Below are 19,552 nucleotides of genomic sequence, written 5' to 3' on the forward strand. Positions count from 1 at the left end.
GACTTTATCTAAAATTTTTCGAATTATCTTATTTTCTCTTTTTTGATTTTGTTTTATGTCAACCTTTTATTTAAAACTAAAGTCTAATTTTAATTTGATTACATATATACACAATAAGGAATAACAGATTTATTCAAGAAAATTATAAACATTTCATTTTATTTACTTGAAATGAAAACGTGTCTTAAAGAATGGGTTTTTAACTACAGTGAAATGTGAGTTGCAACATATATTACCTTAAAAACTATTTCTCAAGTCCAGTATTCATTTACTAAGTTTAACTTTCACAACTGGAGCCAAGACAAGAATATTAAACCATCTAGAACAGGACCTACTTTCTAGTAGGTAAGTAACTTACTAGCAGTAAGCAAATACTTAGGTTTTGTACCTGTATGAGCACTTCTGGTTTTAGTGATGTATATTTCCGATGCCAATATTGACTTTTCCTTGTTGCCAAAAAAGTTTATATTTATGGTGATTGTAATTTACTTTGTTCTTAGTATGTTTTGTTCCATAGTTGAACAAACCCCAAGGGTTTATCGAAATTAGAATAGGCTTGTATTCATATCAGGGACCGTAAGAATGTCCATGTAAAATTTGAGTACAATTGGTTGAATATTTTACACGTTGAAGCAAAACAAATAAAAAAAGGCACTATATTATTAAGATGTTTTATTATTAGGATGTTTATCCTAAAATCTTGTATTGTGGCCGAATCTAGTTTTAGGAACCGCTGTTCAGATGACTATTTTATTTTTGTTGCATAAGAACAATGATTCATCTTAAAACCATTTTACTTACACATTTCAGCTCCAGATGTCTGTGTTATTTTTTACAGTAAATGTAAAAATAATAATGAATCTTTACATGACACAGTGCTTGCCCGTTCTGTAAACAAAAACCTTTTTACCCACAATAACATTTTAACATTTGGTATTTTTGTTTTAGGTATTTCAGTTTAAACATAAATTTAATGCCGGTCAGATTAGTTATGTAATGTAAAATTATTTTAGAAATTTGTTAAAGAGAATTTAAATATTGGTAATCATCATCATCATCATCGTCAGACGTTTCCGTTCTCACGGGTCGTCGTCGTACACAGCCTCCTCCACTTTAGTCTATCCTTCCAGGTCTCCTCTTCATCCACCTGCATTTTCTGTAGTCCCCTTCTCTCTATGTCTTTCCACACTTGGTCCTCCCATCTTCCTCTCGGTCTTCCTCTTGGTCTTCTTCCTCCTTCCTCCTTCTCCAGTGCTATTCTAGGCATTCTATTATCTCCCATCCTCTTCACATGCCCCATCCACTGTATTCTTCTTCCTTCCATTGTCTCTTGCAGTGAAACTACCTTCAATCTTTCTCTGGTTATTTCGTTCCTTATTCTATCTCTTCTTGTAGTCTTCTCTATCCCTCTTAAAAATCTCATTTCTGCAGCTTGCAATCTGCTTAAATCCTTTTTAGTCCACGTCCACGTCTCTGCTCCATATAATAAAATTGGTTGGAAATAAGATTTATACATCAATACTTTTGATTCTTTCCCAATGTTCCAACTCCACACAATCTTCTTCACCATATTGAAAAACTTTCCACTCTTCCATATTCTGTTTCCTATCTCTTCTCTTATTGTGCCCCTATCTGTTATGATACTTCCTAAATAACAGAATTCCTTCACCTTTTCAAGTCTTTTTCCTTCAACTAACACGTCTTTGTTATTTCCATCCCTTCTCTCTACTTTCATTACTTTACATTTTTGTATGTTCATCTCTAAACCATATTTCTTCGCCACTTTTGCCCATTTCTTTAACTCTCGTTCTAACTCTTCTTCCCTATTTTCCCATATCATTATGTCATCCGCATATGCTATTGTCTTAAGTTCTTCTGCTCCTCTGTTTCCTTGTACTTCTAGAATAATTTCATCCATTATAATATTGAAAAGGAAAGGTGACAATATGCTTCCCTGCCTTACTCCTCTCTCTGTTTTAAAAGTATCTGTATATTTTTCTTCAATTCTTACCCTGTTTTTACATATGCCGTACAGGTTCTTTATTCTTTCTACTATTCCCTCACGCAATCCTCTCTTTCTCATACTCTCCCATATCCTTTCTCTCAGTACCTTATCATATGCCTTCTGTAGGTCTATAAACGCTACCATTGTATCTTTTCCGTATTCCCACCTCTTTTCTAACACTTGTCTCATCACAAAAATAGCATCCACCGTTGACCTACCTTTCCTAAAACCACATTGCTCCTCTCTTCCTGTTTCTTCCAGTACTGGTCTAATTTTCTGCAACAGCCTCGGAAAGGATGGAAAATATTGGTAATATTAATGTTTATTGAACTTCACGCCTATACTTGTAAATATCCATAACTGATATAAACATATATAGTATTTTTTATAAGAAATGAGTTATAGGTACAATTTAATTAGTAATAACCATATACTTATGCACAATAAGGTTGAAATATCTAACACAAACAATATATAATTATAAAACTAACAATTCAAGAAATAACCTGTTATTATTTGTCTGTAGCGCCTTCAGTCCTGAGTGTTGATTCTACTCCCCTCCCTTTAACATTAACACATGAGTCCGAACAAAAATTATAGATTGAACTTGGGATATGTAGATTACGAAACAAGTAAATATAATATGTTAGTAAGAAACTTCCATTTTCTTCCAACTTCTATTTGAAATAATACATTGAGCAATATTAGTTCCAAAAATAACCAAACATTAAAACAAATTTTACCTTTAAAGAAGAAAAAAATATTAATTGTTTGTGAATCATCAAGTTTAAAGAATTTCAGCAAAACATTTATTTATTAATTATTGTTAAACACCAAATAAAATATTACAGATAAAACAAAAATTAATTACAATTTCTCAAATACATTTAGTTATGTTTAAGTAAATTTGGTAACTACACTAACAGGATTTCTTTAAATAAAGGATAAGCTGTACCCTTAAACCCCTATTTTGCTCATGAGCCACTCGCTATGATTAAACAGAATAAGGAAGAGAGTTGATACAATACAAGGTCAATGGTACTGATAAAAAGTGCAGTAGTCACAGACAAGATTTGAAGCTGTGCGATCTCTAACTCAGATCTAGTGTAATGTATTAGACTGCTCGGCCATTGCGTCTCCTAAAAATAATTTGTTGTTTTAGGATGGAAATAACTCATGTGACTAATAAATAGGCCCCAAATCGTCCTAGCCATTGTGTACAATGTCTCACCTTAGCACACAAAAAATTTGCTAAATAATACCTTCTTTTTTTAGAGACGTCTTTCTCAATCATGAATTCATCAGAATTAATTAATAGATAATTAAATGGACTACTACTAAATGACTCAACAAGTAATGTAAGTAATTAATTATTAATCATTAATTCATCAGATTGTACTTGGATTGAACATGTTTATGTGATGTACTTTACTTGCTTAGTGAATTGTTTAACACTATCAGTGAAGTAACAAACATTTCAATTGACTGTTGAATAATGTTTAAAGTCGAACAGATGCCAGAAACCTTTTGACAGTCCATGGTTGGAGTCCATTAGGCACTAAGCCATTTCCAAACTACCGGAAGAGTTTCACCAGTTTTGTCACATTCCTACACAAAAGTCAGCATGTTCAAGTGGTTTAGACAGCATTTCTACAGTAAACAGTGTGTCGATAAATATTGGCCGAATCCTGAAAGCAAAGTTTGTAAAACCATTTATAAATGGTTTTGTTATGTATATGTGTTTATATTTTTGGTGTTTTATGTCTGGTTGATGAGTTGGTGTGTTCCATTAGTATAATTAAGTAGACTATGGGATGGGTACAAAATTACACAACAAATAATGTAAGTAACTAATTATTAGTAATTTATTACTAAGTGAAAATTTAGCTTTATTAAGTTGTAAAATAATTTCCAATCCGTAGTTTTACATCATCACAGATTGTCAATGTACCTCTTAAAGTCTTCTCTTTCAGTATTATAGAACACAATACTCTATAAATAACTAATTAAAAAGTTAAGATATATATTTTGAACATTTTTATCTAAAATTATTTGGATATCTTCAAGGTTGTTAATAAATTTTATTTATTTTTTAATATTAAGATATTAGAAAACATAGGCACCACTGGATTTTAAATATTTTTAACAGCATCAGAGGAAGCTTAAATAAACTCTGGAAACACCACCAAAAAATAATGTTTACACATAAAAACAAGAAACTTTGATAAAACAGTGTTTTAAAAATGATAAAATATGATACAATGGTACAATATTATTGTTTTCAACACACACACACAAAAAACATACTGTTTTAAAAATCTTAAAATATATAAGTTTTAAATTGGGTAGTAGTATAATAATTATGTTCAAAACATAATTTCTAATCAGTATTGAAAAACTCAAGCACAATTTCAGTTGAATAATTCAGTACATGTTCTTTTTATTTGTAATGAAATTATGTTACCTACAAACAGATGTTAATGTACCAACACACGATATAATGTTGACTCATATTACTAATTTTCAATTATTGTTTATCATGTGTCTACTTCTGGATGTGTTATTGAAAGGTTTAAATTAAATAAGGAAGTTTATTCATGCAACAAATCACATTTTGATCAAGAGCAACATGTAACAAAAAAAAAAAAATATATATATATATATGGGGAGGGCCAATCATGTATAGACACGAGATAAAACCAGTGAACATCGAAGCCTACATAGCTGTGTAGCTGAGGCTTAAAAAAAGAGAAAAAAAAAAATATATATATAGTCCCAGCGGAGCAAGTACTTTTTGTGATTCAGTCTTTAATAAAATTAAACTACGCTTTAATGTTTATATGTTTTAAATTATTAATTTTTGAAAAAATCTTTTTAAGTAAAACTAAATCATTTTAATTATTTAGAAATTATAAAAATTTCAATTTTGCTGTAATTTAGTCTTAAAAGAAAAGAATTAATTAAATGAAAGTTGGAACAATATTATACCTATCATGTTTTATAATAATCTCCCTTCCTATTGTTACACAATAATTTACAAATAATCTACAATACTTCTGAAAAAACATGAAAGATTTATTCATGGAATAACATGGAGAATGAATAAAATACACTTTTATGTTAGTGTATAGACAGTCACGGAGTGTAAAGTGCGTAGCGCGTAGAGTACAAAGGTGCACTTGACAATGGCTCGTAGTTTATTAAGGTGCCAATCAAAAGTGAGAGCAGACTGTGCCAAGAATAAATCTGCCGAGCCGTCCAATGTTGCCAAATGCCAACGCCACTGTCATTGACAGATCATTAGTTTTAGTTGACCATTTGATTGTCCATTTGTGTGAGCAGTGACAGTGGCAATTGCCTGTGAGTGGAAGTTAGTGTTTTCTTTGACTGTCTGATATATTTCTATCAGCCTTTTTACAAATGGAGGTAACAATGTAGAACCTATTATTACATCACTGTAATTGAAACCAACACTAGTTCTATTGTCATCTAATGGCTAACCAATAAGTTTATTTACACGATGTTGACTTTGGTTTTAAAATAAGTTCATGTGGTTATTATTCTGTTCCATTCTCAAAATATTTATAACAGACCAAATCTTGTATAAACATACCAGTTTACTTCTATTCCTTTATCACATGTCAAAATTATGTTTTTATTCACTATGGACTTAGAAAATCTGCAACTGATTTAGTCATAATGAACAGTATACTAGAATCTAATTTTCCTTGATAAAACAACACTTTATTTGCAAAAGTATTTTTAAGGCAAGGTTGTCTTGTATGTCAGAACAGGCCTACATAAGTATCAGGAATTTCACATGTATCTTTACCCCAAATATGTTGTTAACATTTAGTTCTTAATCATCGAATAAGTTCAAATTAAGATTGTAATTCTTTAAAATACTAATTTATAACTCTGTTTACAAGAGGTGTTTATATTTAAAAGAAATGTTTATTCTATAAGTCTACACAGAGTAGTCAACTCACAAAATTAACTTGATCTCTTCATTTTAAATGTTCTAAAAATAGACTGTTAAATCCTCCTATACCAACTATTAGTGTTGCAATCTCGTATGCCATTAAAACTTCAATAAGTGAAACTAATTCAAAATAATCATGTTTTGTATTTGTTTCATGTACTATTATCAAGGCAAAACACTAATCAAGTAACAAACTTTTATCATTTGAAAATACAACGTACATACATATAATACGGTCTAAACACCTGTTCTTTTCTCCTGTCTACAGTTGTGTTTTGTGCATTAAGCTGAAATTCCCACACAGATAAAGCAAAAAAATATCATCTCAACTATATAGCTTATACTCTCAGTAGGCTAAAACTCTTGTATCTACGAGACTCAAAAAATTATCTGATTTTCATATATACACTCAGTAATATCACTGGGAATGTCTATAGAGTCACCTCCATAGTGAAAAAAAAACAGAAAATAGAATTATTCTTAATTTTCAACCACGTAAATTAGGTTAAGAATACTTTGTAAAATCAAAAATTATGACAAGTTTACAAATTGTACACCTATGAAACAGTATTATCAGTAACAGATTACAGAATCAAGTACAGGACAATTATCACTTCAACACTTGACACTATAGTGAATTAGCATCGAATTCTCATACGCTAGAATTTTGTTGAAAGAAACCATATAAACCAAGGCTCTAAGTTCTATGACATACTTCTTTCTGGCATAAAGGTAACACAGAAGAGAAGCTTAAGTCTAAGTCTACATTAAAAGCACTCCTAAATCAGTTTACACCTTACTCTCTCGAAAAGTTTATTTTATTTATGTAGTAGGCATTGTTAGCTGATTTGTTTTTGTATTTTGAATATATTTTTTCACCACACTGGAGTGTACTCCTGAGAATCTTCATCTACGGTACACGAGGAAGATTGCTGTCTTCTCAGATTATGGGTCTTGAAGACAGGTCATAGGCATCTGAGGAAACATCTTCATAGGGTTGACATTTTTTTGGGTGATATGCTTTGTAGATAATGTAATGAACAGGAGGAAAACCTGATTTTTGATTGCCCTGCAATAGTAAGGGATGTGTTATGCCATCTTTGGCATTTCAGACAATGGTAGTAAATTTGACAAGGGTTGTTTGCATTGTTCTGTGGGACTGCTGAAATTATAACTGCTAGGCTTCACAGTACACTTGTGGGGTTTTCTTAAGGCCCTAGATACTCCAGTGGATGGATATTAGGCTCCCCTTTAGAAGAAGAAGAAATAAAATACAACATATGTTTAATTTTATCCTATACATTTTAGTTCTGAAAGTTTAATTTTAAGAATTGCACTGATAGGAAATATATGGGTATGATACCAATGTCAATAAATATTTTAATACAAAATTAATAAGGAAAATTTTAATTGAGTTTAACTGAGTTTTAATATATAATTGTAATAAAAGCATTCAAAAAATGTAAATCAAAGGCTACCCCTTTTACTTAAAAGTACAAGATATATCTAGTCTTACTTAGTGACTTTTATTTAGCAAAAATAATAGTTTCTTAGCTGGAATAAAATCTCGGAGAGTGTTTGTTAAACTATCTAACCTGCAATTAAACTGAAAATCTAACAATAAAACCATTCATTAATTCAACAAGCTCTATCAACCCGTAAGATGGGATTTCTAGACCATAGATTTCCATAGCCCAATAGCTTCTAAATGGTTAAAGTTCTAGAAGGCAGAGCTTGCAAAAGTCAGGAAGTGCAATATGCCAAACACTTCTAGTAGCTTGATGATAGTTATGTGATTACACAAAGTGTAGCGTGTAAAGGCCAATTTCTACAGCTGAAACTGTGTATTTTGTCTTCGTGTTCTGTATATACTACAGTCGTCCTATTCGTGTAAAGACTACTGTAGTTTAAGGAATACAAGAAATTTATGATTCTGACTTATCTATCAGAGTGGTTATAATAAATTTATTTAAATGTTCAGTTAGAACCTCTTATTGCTGTTATGACGAGTTAATCATATAAATATCTAGAAGTAAATTTAGTTTTAACTTAAATATCATTAAATCCATCAGCTGCTTGGTTACACCTTTATCCTGGATATATTTTGGTATAGGAATTTTATATCCCCAGATATAAAAGTTTTTCCAGAGAGAGAACTTATACAAGGTAGAATCTATTTTCCCTCTTGCAAAATCAAACTTGCCCCATCATCCATGAAGCTGTTCAAAAAGACCTAGAAATCAGTATATGAAAGTTCTTAAAAATTATTTTCATCTTCATTATCTTGAAAATTCACCATCTGCTAATAATTTTTCTTTAATGATGTTTTAAACTGCGGGAACAGGAAGAAATCTGTTAGTATCACTTCAGGTGTGTAGGGTGGATATCCTAGCCTGGTAACACTGTTCTTGGCTAAACAATTACACACTAACAAAGACCAATGTGCAGGGGTGTTGGCATGAAGCAAAAACTTGTTTCCCAACAATTTTTCTGGGCGTTTCCATCTGATAGCATCTCTTAAGCGTCTAAGAAATTCCACCTTAAGTTCTTTGGTCACTGCTTGTCCGTCTAGAATAAACTCGTAGTGAGTTGAACCTTTATAGTAAAAAAATCATTTCCTTACTTTTTGTCCAAGCAAAATGTTTCTTACCTAGGAGATGTTTTCGTCTTCCAATCAGGAGACTAATGTTTTCTTCGAGGCTTGTAGAGAAAACGCCATGTTTCGTCAATTAAAAAAAATTAAATCTGCACCATATTAATTAACTCAACAAACATTAACATTTGATTTTTTTGTGGTTTTCATTTATCATTATTGGAACCATTCACAAACAAATTCTTTGCATGTGCAAAAGATCATGAAGCATGCTGTGGACACTATCATGTGATAAATTTACCTCAAATGCAATTTTGTCAATCGTTAGTCTTTTGTTTGATAGAACTTGCTGTACTCTCTCAATGTTTCCATCACTTGTTGCGTTGAAGGTCGTCCACCATGAGGGTTTCGTCAATGCATACATGACCTTCACAAAAACATTTGTGCCACTCACAAACTTGATTCTTCTTCACCGTCTCGTCTCCATAAGCATGAATTAAAAACTCAAAGAGTCTCATGAGGTGACTTTTGAAGAAAAACACAAAATTTAATGTTTGATCACTGTTCACTAATTTCCATTTTCTTAAATCGAGAAGGGTACCTTGCAGGCACACGAAAACACTCTCCACAAGTAAACAATGGCAACTGAACAATACCAATTCTATAGATATTCTCTCACTAGGAGTAGTACCACTGCTGAATGCACTGTGTGTATATTTAAATTGATTCTGGGACCTTATTGATTTTACCGAATACAAGTTTATTTATATTAGTAACTGAAGTAAACATGGTTCAAGTTAGTTTATTATTCAATTTATTTACTAGTATTGATTAGATAGAAACATATAGTTAAAAAGCAAGGATTAGATAAAGTTTTGAAAAATAGGTAAACAAATATGTTTCATTTAATTTTTAAATACTTTTTCTATGAGATCTAACAAACCTCTCCCCTTTCACAAATTTCATGTTTTGTGTATTACTTATTATTTGCTTCATATTCCAAAGCATAATTTTATTTATACAAGAATATTGTTTTAACTTTTAAGGAAGTGCATAAATAATTCAGTAACGTTTCTAGTGATAAAATTATTATAACACACTGTTTTAGATACTCTTGTTTTTCAGAATTCTCTTGAAAGCAGATCAGATTCTCCAACCAGACAGAAGAAAGTAGATTTTGACCTAACCGCTACCAGTGTACAAGGTTATATAATTACTTAATATAAGTATATAATATTATTGCTATGATATAAAGATCTCACTTTTCTTAATATCGGACTATCTAAATTTGCCCATAATTTAAACTATTACTACACTTTACATTAATATATGTAAATTTCCATTAACATTGTTATTTGAGAGAAACTTTCTTTTAAGTTTTTTACATGACTTGTTTTTTGTTTTGCAAAAATATTAGTAATGCTAGCCTGTAACCGTAATCCTATATGCAATATTGAAGTTTGTAACAGAAGTTAAATTTTCAGATGCTTCACTGTAATCTAAAGTAGGTACAATTTTATCATTAACTCAATTGAGGTCATCATAGGTATTAAAAATAAAACATTAAACATAAATCTTACAAATAAATAATAAGGAAATACATATATACAAAAAACTACCAATGATTTTGCCAAAAAATGACATCACGGAACAATAATACTGGCTGGTGTCACCTTTTGACTTTTTTTGGCTTGGTTGGATTGTTCTATAAAAATATTTATAAATTAATTTTTTATGGCAAAATTTATTTTTTCATTTCTATTTTTAATCAAAATTCTTCGAACAGTGTAATCAAAATATTTGAACAAAAAAAATAGCTTGGAAGTAAAAGTCTAAAAACTTTTACACATTTAAGATAATTTTAAACAATTTTTCATATATAAAATAATTAAACTAAGTATTTACTAATTAATATTATATACTAAATATGGCCAAAATCAACTTGTTAGTTTAGTCATAGTCGATGTTTACAAACACATTCCCAGACATTTTCCAAAAACTTTTACTTTTGTCCACTGCAGCCCAAAATTTAAATTTTTTTACTACACATTTTTCTATACTCTTTGTGTGTGGGGAAGAAAGTAGAGCATGCTGGAGGAATGAAGGAGGGTGAAATTGTTCCTAATAATCATCACATACTCTAGTGTAAATACAGACATGAAGTTGCATTTCAATCAGTTTTTCTTACCAAAACAAAATGGTCAGTAACGCTGACCCAAAATTAGTTGCCTGCTCTATCAAAAAACAAAATGAGGTCACTTTTACTAAATTAAGTCGTAAAACATGTAAACTATTAAATACATTAAATATCTTCTCCAAGTTTGCTAATTAACATTGTATGTAATTAAAACACCACAATAGAAATTACAAACATCTTAATTTCTTGTTGTTTTAGATTTTTATGAATACAGGCGAAAAGTAAAAAGAGGAAAATATCCCAATCCCTTTGATGCCTCTAAAAAGCCAAGTCAAAGTGTTCTCAAGGATTCAACGCCAAGTCCGATCAGTCCGTTCTACAAGAAAGCATATAACATCAACTACTGGACCCCAGCAGTGTCAACTACACAACTTATAGAACAGATGGAGTCCTTCGACACAGATGAGTGAAACTGTTGGACAGACAGCAATGAGTTGTGTCGTGTCTAAAGACATTGAATCGTGATATGTGAAAAACTCATACAAACTTCTCCTATAAAAGTCTTTCTCAGATTAGTTTGGGTTTTTGTAAAAGTATGTATATTTACAGTTTAATTAGAAAATTAAACAATTCCACTGAAAAATAAAATACTACACGTATAATAATAGAATTTAAATACTGTAATTTTTTCAGTCACCTTTTATGAATCTGAAGCACTCACTATAAAAGTATATAAACTACTCACTTGTAAACAATGGACTATTTTGCTAGATTCTTTATACTGTCAAATAATGATATGGTGAGTTTAATGTGCTACTGAAAGGTAGAGTACTAGTATCTGATTTGAACCGGAACCGTACTACTGAAGGGTAGAGTACTAACTAGTATCTGGTGTGAACCGTGCTACTGAAGGGTCGAGTAATAGTATCTAATGTGAACAGTACTACTGTGCAAAATTATTGCACACCCCTTGATTATATTCATTAACTCAAATGTTATATTAACTTAAATTTAGCTTGTTTCATGTAAAAATACATATAGAATAGGGATGTCTTTTGTAATTAAACAGGATTTATTAGTAAAAATAATGTAAAAGTGTTTTTACATTACAGAGTACAAATTAATCGTTTCCTGTTCATTATCTTTGTAGCTAATTCTGTTGTGGTACATTTTAAATACCTGGTATTACTTCCTTTAGCACGAACCACAGATTGAAGCCTTCTACGCATCCCTCAAATGAGATTTTGTATGGTTTCTTGGGCGATGATTTCTCACTATTCCTGGAATGCTTGTTCGACCTCATGTAAAGTTTGTGGTGCGTTATCCCTAGCCTGAATCAGTCTTTTAACAGTGTCCCACAGATGTTCTAAAGGATTTATGTCAGGACTCCTTTGAGGCCAATCCAATCTGTTCACACCAGTTTCTGTTAGGTAGCTCTTGCAATGTGTGGGCAGGCGTTATCTTGCACTAACAGAAACTTTTCACCAATAAAAGGTGCAAATAGTATAACATAGTTTTGTAAGATGTGCAGTATGTACCTTTCTGCATTAAGTGCTGGGCGACGGACAGTTAATATTGCTGTCCAGGCTTCAAAACTTATGCCTCCCCAAAAACATCACAGAGCCGCTTAAAGAAAGGCTCCCTTTGAGCAAATCCCACTTGATAATATCTCTGCCCATTTCTTTTTCAGACTTGCACACGTATATTTTGACCTCTTAAACTCACTCTGGTTTCATCAGTGAATAGAACTTGTTACCATTACTTCCATTGAGTCCAGTTAAAATGATCATGAGCAAATTCAAGTCAAGCAACACGGCGCTGCGTGGTCAAACGAGGGCCTAGCCTCTTGTTGGTCACCCTAGGCCAGCCTTGTCCTGGCCTTCTCTCATCGAATTCTGTTTCCTTCACAATTCCTAGAGCCGTCTTACAGCTCTAAGAATAGTGGTATGATGCAAATCTAACATTTATGCAACTTCCCTGTAGGACTTAACCTTGTTGCAATAAACAGCTTTCCAGGGTGGCTTCAGCAGCATTTAAATAGCAAGGCATGATAAAAAAGAAACACTTTACACTCAAAACTTAAAAAATAATCAGCGATAATCACAATTCTGTACACAAGAGAGAATGCTCACTAAATTTCTGTAAAATAAGACTGGAATCCAGATTGACCTTTGTACCATGCAGAGATAAGGAAATATAGCAAATGTCCGAACTATGACCTTTCCCTAAGTTACATTCTACAAGCTTCTTCTTATTGGAATCAAATGCTTAATTTAGGAACAAACACTCAAATAATTAAGAACATTAACTTGTTTTTGTGGTGGTCTTGCTTACCTTTATGTTACTACTGATACCAAAACCACTCATTAAGTCTCAAGCAGATGAAAACCTTTTTTTTTAAAGGTGCAATAATTTTGCACAGGAGTGTATTAAGACCTGAGTTGCTCAGTAGCCAAAATGCTAACAATAACATCATTATACATATAATCTTCATTTTCTATTACATATGTGAAGGTAGCAGTAGACCTAGTGATACACTTCTTACTTTCCAAAACAAAATATATATTTTTCGCAATCACTCATGTCTCATACTTTTCATTTGTAGTTAAGTGCATAGCTATTAGCAGTAGAGCTTGTTCGGAAATAATTCTCAAATTCCTAACTTAAAAATACAGCCACTCCAATTATTGTTACCAAGTTTTTAAGATTTACAGTTATTTGGTAAAAAATTAATAATTCCATATAAATCTGTTGATATTTATTCTATAAATCATGCCAAATGATCAAAAGGTACAGTTGTAATCATTTGACAGAAAATTCCCCATCTCTTCATATTAATCCTTAAACTGGCAGTCATTTGTTCCTTAAATGGCAGGCCATTATTAAGAACTTTAAACGTTTTGTAAAAGATACATTTTTTCTATAGACCTATATGTGTAATATATTATTTTTTTTTTCAGGAAAATATGGATATAATTATGGTATAAAAACATTATTCATAAACCATGAAAACAATGACTACACTACATTTTTTGTTTTAATGGGGGACTGTCATTATTAAAGTGTGATAATAATATAAATATTAAAATCTGAGATAACCAATTTATCCTTTTATCTAGTTTCAGAAAATATTTAATGGTATCCAGGTTCTATTTAAGAAAAATTATAATGTATTGTAAAACCACAAATAGTACAGAAAAGGCTAAATATGTTACTATGGGTACGTTTATTGTCAAAAATTTACAAAAATGTATTTTTTATGATACATTTTTTTCAAAATATACCAAAATTTAAATAATTATATCCACTACAATACAATAAATAAATTATAACTAATTTTTTAATTTTTGAAAAGTGGTGAGATGTACTAATTTGTTACTATGGGCACGATTATTTTCAAAAATTTACAAAACAATATAATTTCTAGACTAAATATTTCCAAAATATACAAAAATTTAGTACAGTAGAGCCTAAAACAAAGCTATAAACCAACATAATAAACCATATATACTTATAAAATACACTTATACCATAATATACTTTCAAAAAACCCAACAATGTCTGGTATTAATCATATTGTTATAATGAGACATTTTCCACAATTGTATATGTCCTGGCTCAGAATGATTTCTCTCTTTGTAGTCTAATTAATATTAATAGTAAAATTTTCTACTAATCCCAATATTTGTGAAAGCCTATATACTTTTTTGTTATACTTAGATGTTTACTAGCAGATATAGATAATACGAAAACTAAAATTTTTTAAATCTTTTTTGTTAATAATGAGAAATAGTATCAAAAGTTATGCGTGTCAGTCATAATATACGTTTACATGGTTATATATGCCCTCCTAATGGAATATTTCAACTTTCACCACTTCCATCTCAATTATTTGCAGTTGTATATGGAACATATTGTATGTGGTATATGAAATATGAATATTGTATAGAAAAGGTTCAATACAAATGTATAAGTTACAAGTTCAAGAATTTCAGTAAAAGAATGTCACTATAAGTAACTAATTACACAAGGCCTCCTGCCTTTCAAAATGTGAAGTTGATTTTGTACCAGAATCATGTTTAAACTTTATAAAAGTTTTCATTTATAACAAGCAACTTGGTTCAACTTTATAATATAAGTTTTAATTTCTAATAAAATATTTATAAAAAGCTACTAGTTTAACCAAGATTAGAGAAGTTGCAATTGATTTAAATAAATATGTAAATATTACTTAAAAAAAAGTGAATTTTAATAACAAATATATTTCAAATCTACTTATTTAAATTTTAAATAAGTTTATAATATTATACTACTAGTGAGGACCTATGAAATAATGTCAACGATTGTATAAAATTTCTTGGCAGCTTTTTATGTAGTTTATAGTTCATTATGAATAAAATTAAGGTATTTTTTAATTCATTGCTGACACCATTTGTGATTAATATAAGCAAACACTTTAGCAACAAGATCTTGCAATATGTTACTACTTAGTCTTAAGCACTGTTGTTTTCCAATATAGCTTTTAAAACGAGTTTTTTACTAAAATGTCACAATTTGTATTTGAATGATCTCCACATATAGAACTAATTGATAGAAATAAATTATGTAATTAATAATTTTCAATATATTTTTTAAAGTTCAAATTGCATAAAATAATATAATATGTGCACCTTATTGATTAGGATTATTATGATTATGACCTGGTTGAGTTATCAACTGTATTTATCACAAATTTATCTTTTTATACTTAACTGATTTTAATCAGAATAGATTGGCCTTGTTTATTGTTTAGTTGATAATACCTGTATAATGAATAAGTGAAGTTACATTTGAATTATTTCAAGATTCCAACCCTGAAACTAATTTTTATTCTAACCTTACAACTTTTTAACACGTGAGAGATCGCACTCACTGCAGTTTGCCAAAATTTTTGAAATTCTGTAGTATTACTATGAATAACAGCATTAGCAACTTGGGAACTCATCTTATATCTTCCCATGTATTTCTTCACAAGATTTTGAAATCTGTCTTGTACACAATGTATTTTTTAAATAATTAAATTTTGGTGTCCCCTGTACGCAGTATAGCAATATTCCCTGATAAAAATATTTAAATTTATAAATTCAATCATTTACTTATAATAAATTCAAGTTAGATTTTGCAACTTATTCCTTTATTAAAAAAAATTTTTTTTAAAGCCCAAACAATTTTTGTATTACCTAAATAATTACATGTGACAATTTGCTCATACACAACCTACTGCGTAGTTTGAATTTTACTGCAAATTGTGCATTAACATACGTTATTTACAGATAATTTAAAGTAATATATTTGAGACACGTTTAGTCAAAGTAATCATATAATATTTTTGAGTACATTTCCTATTGAAGGAAAAAAACAAGTGCAAACTGCCTTTACGCGTCCAAGAAGGTGCGAGCTCTCATGTGTTAACAATCTTGGACAAACAATCTGTACGTAAATAATAGTCTAAGTATAACTGAATGTAATTTATTGTACTCATTATTTTGGAAATACTGATAAAAACCAATTAACAAGATAATAAACGTAAAAAATATAACTGAGAAAATAGCTAGCTATAAAGATTATTTTTTAGTATGATTTGGGATTGACCATAATATTGAAATAATTTAGTTATTCTAATTTGTAATAAAATATAAAATTAGTTTATTTTGTTTTTTTTTCATTTTGTTCAATCTCTTACAATCCCAATGCGGGAACTACTAATATATTAACACGTTCACGATGACGTGTACCCTAATGGGTACACGCGATCTTTCACAAGTGCTGTTGTGTACCCAATTTGAAACACATGGGGCTTTCGTAAAACATGTTATACACCCAATGGGGTATTTCCTTATTGCTTTTTACTGTTTACCTGTCTTGGTGATTTGTTAAATTTGATCCCTCATATAAATACCTCAGACTATCCTGTTGAGCGCACGATTGCCTAATGTTTTAGGTAAATTAATTTTTAGGTATCCCTTGGGATACACAGAGAAATATTCAAAAACCATATTGAAATAATTGTTTTAGTGCAAAATTGTGAAAGCCTATATACTTTTCTCGTTATACTTAAGACGTTTAATCTAAAAATAAAACTATTTCGGTATCTTGTTATTATTATTAAAAATTCTGACAGCATATAAAAAAGTGAAAAAATTGGCTGTTGTTGTGAATGTGTTAACATACTGCCAATGACCTATCACCTCATAAATGAAGCCATAGGCACACGATTAAAATTAAAATGGTGTATAAGTTTTTGTTCTGTATTTAAACACCTCTACTTATTATTTTTTTTTTTTTTAATACTTATCTGTAAATCCAATTGATAGAAGGTGTCACACTTTGGATCTGTGATAGAGAGACCACAGGTTCAAATTCTATGACCAATGCACTTTTGATCGATCCTATGGACCTTGTACTGTACAGACTCTTCCCCTTCCTCTGACTAAGATCCTCTACAGGCCAGTTGATGTGTGCTAAGCAGTTCCAATCGTGGAACTGTTGCAATGAGTTCATGATACCTGTGGAGCGGTTCCGGCTAACAGTTCCATCACAATGGAACTCCATATTCATCTCATTTGTTAAATCTCGTCACATCCTGTATATCAAATTTGCTTGGTAGCAATGTGACTAAGTTAAATGATGTTTCAATTAATAATCAGTGGTTAACTTTCTAATAATATTTATAAACCCATGAAATAACAATATTTTTATTACAAAAATATTGTTTTGTCTTGGGCAAATATAGGAATATACAGGGTGTTTCAGACCACCTGGCTGCAATCTTCTGTGATTGAACCATTTGACATAGAGTGATGCAATAAACTGTAATCCTCATAAATCTCATGCGGCGAACGTTGCAAATTTGTTTTTGTCACATTTAAATTACAGGGTGTGTCCAAAAATAAGGGTAACAGGTTCAAATCTTGTAAATTTAAAATAGTAAGATAGATCATGTGGCACATCATTTTAAAAGTCTGTGAACACTAAACCATTTGGTACAAACGTTTTGAAAAATATACTACTTTTTCTTTCTCTATAACCTTGCACCACCTAATTTCACACCAAGGAACTAAATAAGATTACTTTCAACTTAGAAAAATGCCTCTAAATAAGAATGTCTTTTTAATTTTAAAAGATAAAAGTGATATTTCACAAATGGTTTAATATAAAAATACGATGTGTGATAGAAATGAATATTTTGGCAAAAGTAAAAGTGAATTCATAATCTTTAACCATATTTACTATTTGTGTGATCAGCATTGTGTTATTCCTACTAGAATATGGCCAGGTACAGAACGTTTTCAAGCTTAGCATATTACTGAGGTATTCCTTCATAAAATATGTGATAGGATCACTTTTAAATGGGTTTTGTAATTAAAACGGTGCTGAGTATTAATTTAAAAAAATTAAATAAATCCCCATTCAATAAATGAGATTTGTAACAAATAATCAACATTACATTAAATTTACATGTGTGATTATATGTGTGAAAAAGGACAGGTCCAACTTGACATCAATAAAGGAACAATACTCGCTAGACCTGACATATAAATGTCAGCTGAGTGGAATGTATTTTTGACAACCAATTGGCATTGGATTGCCTGTTATAATATAAGCATTTGCATAATTTTAATTGGCTAACTGACCTAAAATATTTTGTTATTACAGTGAAACATTGTTTTTTGTTTTGGTTATTCCATAAATGTCTAAAAGTAAATACACAAAAGCCTAATGAGTACCTAAACAATTTTAAGAGATCAAGGCTTCAAAAAAACATATCAGCCTACCAACTCTAAACTTTGATGTATCAGATGCAATTCTCTCTTTTAATAATGTTCAAAAGTAAAAGTAGAGTAGAGATTTCTTATTTTACCAGGTGAAGTTAGGGCTAAGAAGCCTTCTCTAACACTTAACCTGGCAACCTGTTAATCTGGTTTACATAACCAAAATATATTTAAAAAATATATAAAACTTGAAGCTGGAAAAAACATGGTCAAAACTGTGGAGGTCCTTGATTGGAAACGTGTATTATTATTTTATTTTACATTTCAACGGCAATCTCCGTTTTTACGGTTTAAATAAAGCAATTAGAAAATAATCCTAACTACTAAAATTAATAATGCAGATGAAAATTTTAACAGTGAATAATTGATATGAATAAAATTATAATAAATAGAACAACAATAGAAAAAATGAACACGAATAAATAATAACAGATAAAGCAGAGATAGATTTTGTTATAACAAAATAACAGCACTGTCAAGGCTGAAAAGGTGGCTATCGGTCTTGAGAAAAACATAATGTCAAAGGGAATACTATTAAAAAGAAAACTGAATATGCATGAGGCTGCAGAAGCCTACACACAAACCCACGAACAGTACATGAGGACATTAAACAAGGGTAATTGTAAAACGTTTCTTGTTAAAACATTTTGTTTGATTCCCAAAATTTACATTTTTAATTTTTCACATATCTTGAAAACCATTGAACTTAGTCTCACACAACTATTACCACATATACTTTGCACATATTTAATTCTTAACACAGGGTTATATCATGTCAAAAATATATATTAAACATAAAAGAAAATGTTTTTAACAATTAATTATTAAATATTTTTTCCAAACATTTTTTTAAAATAAATTTTGTTATATATTTGAAACACACGATGAGTAAGAAACCAGGAAAACGTACAATTTTCTAAATAAACAAGAAACTGTATAGACGTAACTCACATATAATTAGCGTAATGTGTCCAAAAGTTAGTGAGTTTAAATGGAATATGGTGGGTCCTTAAGAATTTAATTA

The 19,552-nt window shown here is 30.3% G+C and overlaps 1 protein-coding gene across 3 annotated transcripts; it reads left to right on the forward strand.

The window, feature by feature from the left end:
• The first annotated feature begins 3,357 nt into the window (after window positions 1-3,357).
• LOC124356663 lies at window positions 3,358-14,941 on the forward strand. 3 transcript variants are annotated; one of them, XR_006921883.1, is made up of 4 exons: window positions 3,358-3,847; window positions 9,706-9,784; window positions 10,976-11,310; window positions 13,678-14,941. XR_006921883.1 is itself a non-coding variant. In XM_046807794.1 (3 exons), the coding sequence occupies exons 1-3, from the start codon at window positions 3,815-3,817 to the stop codon at window positions 11,185-11,187; spliced, it is 324 nt and encodes a 107-aa protein (XP_046663750.1). In that variant the 5' UTR covers window positions 3,358-3,814; the 3' UTR covers window positions 11,188-11,817. The 3 variants fall into 3 exon arrangements, 2 of the variants coding, with proteins under 2 accessions (XP_046663750.1, XP_046663751.1); XM_046807794.1 differs by lacking the exon at window positions 13,678-14,941 and having other exon boundaries at window positions 10,976-11,817; XM_046807795.1 differs by lacking the exons at window positions 3,358-3,847; window positions 13,678-14,941 and adding an exon at window positions 5,125-5,431 and having other exon boundaries at window positions 10,976-11,817.
• The last annotated feature ends 4,611 nt before the right edge of the window (window positions 14,942-19,552 follow it).

The sequence above is a fragment of the Homalodisca vitripennis genome, chromosome 3 (assembly GCF_021130785.1).
Source record: "Homalodisca vitripennis isolate AUS2020 chromosome 3, UT_GWSS_2.1, whole genome shotgun sequence".
Lineage (NCBI taxonomy): Eukaryota > Metazoa > Arthropoda > Insecta > Hemiptera > Cicadellidae > Homalodisca > Homalodisca vitripennis.

What these genes read in the sequence shown, in the direction of transcription:
- LOC124356663 (XM_046807794.1), top strand. Translation starts at nt 3,815, where the DNA reads ATGGGATGGGTACAAAATTACACAACAAATAAT. An exon ending in AAAATTACACAACAAATAAT is followed by an intron (nt 3,848 to 9,705) that starts GTAAGTAACTAA and finishes CTTGTTTTTCAG; the next exon opens with AATTCTCTTGAAAGCAGATC. An exon ending in AACCGCTACCAGTGTACAAG is followed by an intron (nt 9,785 to 10,975) that starts GTTATATAATTA and finishes TTGTTGTTTTAG; the next exon opens with ATTTTTATGAATACAGGCGA.